Source organism: Sus scrofa, chromosome 4 (genome assembly GCF_054392235.1).
Source record: "Sus scrofa isolate SSC_HxYL_T2T_F1_AM1 chromosome 4, Sscrofa_HxYL_maternal_Yorkshire_Landrace_v2.0, whole genome shotgun sequence".
NCBI classification, from domain to species: domain Eukaryota; kingdom Metazoa; phylum Chordata; class Mammalia; order Artiodactyla; family Suidae; genus Sus; species Sus scrofa.
Window position 1 is genome coordinate 94,970,302 of NC_139386.1, and position 7,194 is coordinate 94,977,495.

Genomic DNA, 7,194 nt, shown 5'->3' on the forward strand with positions numbered 1-7,194 from the left:
TTGGAGCTGTAGCTGCTGGCCTACACCACAGCCACAGCAGTGCAGGATCTGAGCTGTGTCTGTGACCTACACCGCAGCTCATGGCAACTTGGGATCCTTAATTCACTGAGCAGGGCCAGGGATCAAATCTGAGTCTTCATGGATCCTAGTCTGATTTGTTACTGCTGAGCCACAGCTGGAACTCCAACATTGGATCCTTAACCAGCTGTGCCACAAGGGCACTCCACCACTATTTATGTAACAGCAAGGGAAGCTGCTCTCTCTCAGAGTCTCCTTGCTTTAATAAACAGGTCTCCGTACCTCGCCTATTTTAAGGATCTGAGGAAAGTATGTAAACGACTATCCCAGGGCTATGTGCGTAGCAGGTGTCCAACCTGTTACAGTAATGACAGTCATGGGTTACCCGCTACTGCATGTGTATCTGTTCATGAGAGGAAGTGTGTCACTGAAGCTGCTTGGGATAGAGCCCTGCCCAGAGGCCCCCTGGGGCCTGGGTTCCAAGGAGTCCTGACTTTGGAAACCATAGGAAAAGAGCAATAGACTGGGAAGCAGGAGATCTGGGTTCTAGTCTTGGTTCTACCACCACCGACTCACTTGTCTCTGGGCCTCAGTTTCCTTGACTGTAAAGAGGGTTGGATTAGAGTTTTAAAGCTCCTGCCTGAAGCTGCCTGGTACCCTCCCTAGAAGCCCCTTCACTCACCTTGGACAGATCCACTTGGTACTTGCGGCCCAGCTCATCCAAGGACAGCTTGTGGTCATCCTGGGGAAAGGAGGGCAAGATGCTTTGGGGAAGGAGGCAGAGTGTGCATGTCTAGAATGCACACGAGGGCATTGAGGACACAGGGGACAGGCAGGGAGCGTGGGAGGGGTGGGTGCGAGCTTCCCTGGGTGCACGGGGCCTCGGGAGCCATTCTCCCTACACGGGAGCCCTTTTCCTTGGCCCCCTTTCCACGAGGACCTCACCATGGCCACCTCCTTCTTCAGCTCATCCAGCTCCTTCTCCTTCTGTTTCTTCTTGCCGCCTCCATTTTCTGCAGTGGTGGCTGCAGGGGAGTACTCGCGGCCGGCCTGTGGGAGGGAGGGAGAGCCCAGGGGGTCAGGGAGGCTGGAGGCTGGAGCCTCTATTCCCACTGGACAGCCTGGGAGCCGAGGCCTTGGGAGTGGGGGCCTGTGGGTTCAAAGTCAGTGGTCCTCCTAGGGGAGGAAAGAGGGGTGTAAGGTGGAGGGGACCCCAGGCCCTCAGGTTGAAACCTATTGGCAGAGTCATGAGGCTCTATACTTGAACTTCAGAAAAGGCTGAGGGGCTAAGGACTCAGGAGCCCACTCTTAGCTGTTTAATCATTTGGGCTTCTGCTAAGATTGTGTTTGTTGGGAGAACCCTGCTGTTAAAGCAAGGTAAACAGGAGTTCATGTCGTGGTGCAGCGGAAAAAATCCGACTAGGAACCATGAGGTTGCAGGTTTGATTCCTGGCCTTGCTCAGTGGGTTGGGGATCCGGCATTGCCGTGAGCTGTGGTGTAGGTTGCATTCGAGGCTCGGATCTGGCGTTGCTGTGGCTGTGGCATAGGCCGGCAGCTGTAGCTCTGGTTTGATCCCCAGCCTGGGAATCTCCATATGCTGAGGGTGCGGTCCTAAAAAGCAAAAAAAAAAAAAAAAAAAAAAAGGCAATTCATAGAACTGGAAGCCTCAAAGCACATTTGGGTGAGAGGGGAACTGAGCCCTATTTGTCTAAAAATACAAGAAATTGTCTTTGAGGATAAATTTAAAACGGAAAATGCATGGAACTCTTAGGTCCAGGCATTCCTGGGCCCTCTGGTGAAACCAGATGAACATTTTATTTTATTTTACTTTATTTTATTTGCTTTTTATGGCCGCACCTGTGGCATGTGGAGATTCCCAGGCTAGGGATCAAATCAGCGCTGTAGACAGCCTCCCTCCCCCAGGCTCCTCTCCTCCCACTTCCTTCAGGATATCCCATGTCCTTGTCACAGAGGGTGGGGCTGCTCGCTTTCTATCCTGTGTCCTCATTTCTCCTACGAGCCATGCCAGGGTTCCAGGGATGAGCTTGTCTGTACTATGGTGTAATTTTTTTTTTTCATAAAGAGGAGATAACTGAGTAGGATCTGCAGTCAAGGTGTTTACTCCCCCCCTTTTTGGCAGGATATATTTTTTGTCTTTTTAGGGCTGCACCTGCAGCATATGGAGGTTTTCAGGCTAGGGGTTGAATCGGAGCTGCAGCTGCTGGCCTACACCACAATCACAGCAACTCAGGGTCCAAGCCACATCTGCAACCTATACCACAGCTCGTTGAAATGCCAGATCCTTAACGCACTGAGTGAGGCCAGGAATTGAACCTGCATCCTCATGGAGGCTAGTTGGGTTCGTAAACACTGAGCCACAAGGGGAACTCCCGGATAACGTATTTTTATATTTTAATTTTTATTTTATTAATTTTATTTTATTTTATTTGGTCTTTTTAAAGCCGCACCCATGGCATATGGAGGTTCCCAGGCTAGGGGCTGAATCGGAGCTACAGCTGCGGGCCTACGCCACAGCCACAGCAATACCAGATCTGAGCCACGTCTGTGACCTACACCACAGCTCCCGGCAGGCAACACCAGATCCTTAACCCACTGAGCAAAGCCAGGGATCGAATCTGCATCCTCGTGGATACTAGTCAGATTCATTTTCTCTGAACCACGAAGGGAACTCCCCGGATAACATATTTTTAAAAACAGACTTTTAGAGTGATTTTGGGTTCTCAGCAAAATGAGCAGAACTTATCGGCTCCCATATACCTCCTGCTCCCCCACCCCCCAACGCGCTGCCCCTCCATCAACATCGGCACCAGATGGTCCATTTCGTTACAATGGATGAACCTACACTGACACGCCACTATCGCTCAAAGTCCATAGTTTACATTAGGATTCTTTCCTGGTGCTGTACATTCTCCGGATTTGGATAAATGTGTATTGACACATATCTACCCTGATAGTATACAGAGTATATTCACAGGGCACAGGGTTAACAGACTTCTTTTCATCAAAGAGGAGCAAGCCTCTGATCAGAAGAGGAGTGTGGCAGCTGCCCTGATCAGAAGAGATCACAAATCTAGCTCCTGGAGAGGCAGAAGTCTGACCCGTAAAATCAGGAGATGCAATGAGAGGTGTGCATCGTTATCATTATCACCTAGACGCTAACGATCTAGAAGGATCTGAGCTTTTTGCAGGCTGCTCAAAATTACTCTTCTCAGCAAAGGTGACCAGTACATCGTGTGTTTGTTTCCATTTATGAATCAAGGATATTTTCTGCTTCCTAAAGGCTGATCATCTGAAATTGGCAAAACTGCAAATCAACTATACTTTAGTAATAATAATAATAATAATAATAATAATAATAATAATAATAATAAGGCTGATCATCCTGGGCGACTGAAGCAGTCCAACGGAATCAGTGGGGGAGGGCTATGAGTAGCGCTAACTCCCCCTTCCCCAGGTGACTTGGGAGGCCTCATTTAATTAAATGGATTAAAACACTTTGGATTCACAAATCTAATGCTTTGGATTCTGTCCTTGGTGGGGCAGGGCTGAGAAAGAGATGAAAAGCACCGAAGGGGCAAGAGGCAAGAGATCAGTTTGGCCAGCCTCGGGATGACCGTACGGAGCTCCCCCGGGGCAGGATCAGGGCCTGAGCATGCGCAGAGGAGAGGGCTGCAGCTGGGGGCCAGGGAGCAGAGCCCAGAGAATTTCTGTACATTCAGGCATGAAATAAGGTTCATGAAAATTAGAATCAAAGGTATGGTTTTAAAACGGTGCTGGTCTACAGACCTATGTCTGGCATATAGAGACGGTGGCTGAGCAAAGACGCTCGGAGCAGCACCCCCTTTCCCTAAGCTCCCACCCCACTCTCCCGCAGGCAGGCACAGAGCAGCGGGCACACTGCCCCTTGCCCCCCCCCCCCCGCCCCCGTCCTGGCAGGGATGTTGGGCTCTGCGGCCAGGAGCCTGCAGAGATTTGGGGCCAGCAGGCTGCCCAGGCAAGAAAGAAAGAGAGGAAGCAAGGACCCCCCCCCACCAGCCCCCCTTACTCCTCCCTCTCCCCCAACACAAGTCCCCCTCTCTGGGCCTTGAATGCTGAAGGAGAACAGAGAGTTCTTTCTGAGAAAGCGCAGGGCCGGGACAGAGTGGGGGCAGCTGGAAATCAGCCAACGCTCCCCCCACCGCAGCCTCTCCGTGGCAGCTGGAGCGGGCTGGGCTCCTTCCCACCAGGGCTGTCCCTTCCCCCAACTCCCACGCTGCCCTTCACGGCCATAGGGTGATGGGGTGACAGTGGGGCCTTGCTCTGAGGGAAGGAGCAGGGGAAAGAGGATGTGGATGGGGGTGCCTTCCCTCTTTGGGAGTCTCCTGGGGGGTTGAACTCCAAGCGCCAACCCTAAGGGCACCCATACCCCGCAGCCTCTCAGTCTGAACAGAGGCAGTCCTGCTCCCTGACTTGCTACTGGGGGTGGACAGGTGGGAATGGGATTCAGGGAGGCTGGGGGAGAAGCATAGACCCCTGAAGAAGTCAAGGTCAAACTGCTTCTCCAGGACCCCTTGAGCTGAGTGCACCCTGTTCTAAGGTGGGGGAGAAGAGGGGTCAGAGGTCCATGCTTCAGTTGGGGGCTTCCTTTCCCCCGGGGGGAACAAGAGATGTCAAGGTGCCGCCGAAGATCCCAAGACAGTACATCTTCCCACTGTCGTGAGCTCTTCCTCTGTGAGGCCCACACCTCAGAGACAACTCTTCATAGACCCTCATGAGCCCCCCCCACAGCGATGTCTCTGCTCACTCCTGCTCCAGGACCTGCGTGTTTGCAAATTTTTCTGCTGAGACACAAACACAGGTGCTCATCCGTGGATATCTGTATCAGTTCCAGCCTATGGAGAACACGTCACACACACACACACACACACACACACACACACACACCCCGGTTCTATTTATAGCTCCCACCCTAGCTCAGGAACCCTGGTGTCCAGGCTCAGAGTTTTCCCAGCTGCTAAACTCAGTGCGACACCATGTCCTTGCATGACCCCCTCCTGGGCCCAGAAACTCCGCCACAGCTCCCCACGGGCACCCTCTTTCCTCAGCACCCTCCCGGGGCTCCCTTCTGCCAGCATTCCACAAAAGGAAAGCCACCAGGCTTGGGATGTAAAGAGATTGGGTCCCTTTTCTCCATATGGAAATTTCATTTCCAAGAATTCCAAGCCTCAGCCCTGGCCACCCCCACCCTCTCCATCCCCGGTGGCTGTTAATCTTCCCCTTGGCATATCCCGAGCTGCAGAATGCCACAGGCTGGGGTGGACCGAGGGGGGTGCCTGCAGCTCTCACCAGCCTCTGGGAAAGTCCTCAAAGCGCATGGCCTGAAGCCCGAGCACAATGCTGCCGGGGACAGCGCCGGGTGGGTGGGTGGGGGTGTTGGACCAGGGACTGGGGGCACATCGCTCTCTGCCTTTGCTCACTGCTCCCAGCTGTCCCTGGAACCCAGGGTCCCCCCTCTCTCCCAGAGCTGGTGTCTGGAAATGCTTGGTGACTCAGAAGCAGATGCCCCTTGGCCCTCTCTGCAACCACAAATTGGACCCCCATCCTCTCAGGCTGGGACTCCTGGAGGAATGGATACTTTCAGAGGGTGGCGAAGGCAGGGGGCATTCTCAGTACCAAATAACCTTCCGCTGGGAGGCCAGGAGATACGGTGAGAGAGGAGGGACCATGGGGGTTTGGTGGGGAGGAGATGAGGCAGGGGGTGGAGGGAGGGCTGGAGGGGATGCTGGTGGGGGGTGGTGAGCTTCGGAGCTGGTCCTGGGGTCGGTGGTAAAGAACTCAGCACTCAGGGAGCGAGCAAGCAAGTGCCACTGTCCGTCTGTGCACATAGTCCTGGCTGGGAGACTCAATACTTCCAAGTTCAAAGCAGCCCACCGCTCCTCCCTCTGGGTCCCATCCCCACTTTGTCCTTCCTTCCAGCCTCCCTCATCATCCAGAGAGCCGCACAGCTCCCTCCAGAGCCAGCCCTGCTCTTTAGGGATACTCACCCCGCGGCCCATCTTGGGGCAGAGTGGCTGCGGGACCTTGACTGGAGAGGTCACCAGGAGGATCCCGAGCTCACACCACCGGTCTGGGGCGCCAGAGACCCCGGCAGACAGACAGAGACAGTGAGCAACAGGGTAGCTTTAAATAGGTCCCTCTCCCCCTCTCCCCCGCCTTCCCTCCTCGGGAAAGAAACGTTTGTTGAAACAGGATCTCTGAGGACTCCTCCCCTCCCGCCCCTTAAGCAACTGGCCTGAGGAAGGTCCGTTTGTCCCACCGAGTGCTCCCCCTCCGCTCCCCTCACCCTCCAAGTCCTGGCCCATGGCAGCCACTACTGAGAGAGGGGAGAGACGGTATGGGGTGGGGGATGTGCCCCTTAGGGAGGGCAGAGGGGGAGCCCTGGGCAACAGCATCAGCATCCCAGAGAACAGAGGCCATGTGATCTGACCCTGCCTCTTGCTTTCCCGATGGGGAAGCTGAGGCCCGGAGAGACTGCACACGAACAAGATTTGAGCTGATAAAACAGAACTAGAACCTGGTCTCCTGCATCTACATCTAACTTCCCGGAGAAAGAAGCAAGAGACCATTCTCTCCACTGTAAAGACTGTGGGAACCCTGAAGCCAGGAAGAGGTGGTGCTAGAACCCAGGGCGGCCCTTGTGTATGAGGCTTCTCGAGGTTGGCAGCCTGATGAGAGCCAAAGGCAGCTCCAGAAGCAGCATGGGAGTTCCCGTTGTGGCTCAGTGGATTAAGGACCCAACATGGTCTCTGTGAGGATGCGGGTTGGATCCCTGGCCTCACTCAGTGGGTTAAGGATCCGGCATTGCTGTGAATTGTGGTGTAGGTCACAGATGCCGCTCAGATCCGTGTTGCTGTGGCTGTGGTGTAGACCAGCAGCTGCAGCTCTGATTCAACTCCTGGCCTGGGAACTTCCATATGTTGTGGGTGTGGTCCTAAAAAGAAAAAAAAAAAAAAAGAAGCAGCATGAAGTCTGCTAGATGGAGGGGAGAGAGTCTTCCCAAGCCCTCCAGATGTAGCCTTTGCAAAGTTTCAGAGTCAAGGCTCCCAAGACCTGGGAGATGGCTGGCAGAAGGGCAGGTGGGGCACAGAAGGGACTGCCCAAGTTTACCCTTGTAA

General features: G+C 54.0%; 1 protein-coding gene across 4 annotated transcripts in view; it reads right to left on the bottom strand.

Annotated features, from left to right (window-relative positions):
* ATP1A2 (ATPase Na+/K+ transporting subunit alpha 2) overlaps nucleotides 1–6,176 on the bottom strand; it is a 29,717-nt gene extending 23,541 nt beyond the window's left edge. For 3 of the 4 annotated variants that reach the window (XR_014842852.1, XR_002343034.2, XM_085020888.1), the window contains exons 1-3: nucleotides 6,064–6,176; nucleotides 964–1,068; nucleotides 701–760 (exon numbers count right to left, since the gene is read on the bottom strand). Coding sequence is in view for 2 of the 4 variants with exons in the window: in XM_085020888.1 (XP_084877014.1) it covers nucleotides 701–760; nucleotides 964–1,068; nucleotides 6,064–6,075 (177 nt within the window). In the remaining 2 variants the exon portion in view is untranslated. 4 annotated transcript variants of the gene reach the window in all.
* Between the last annotated feature and the right edge of the window lie 1,018 nt (nucleotides 6,177–7,194).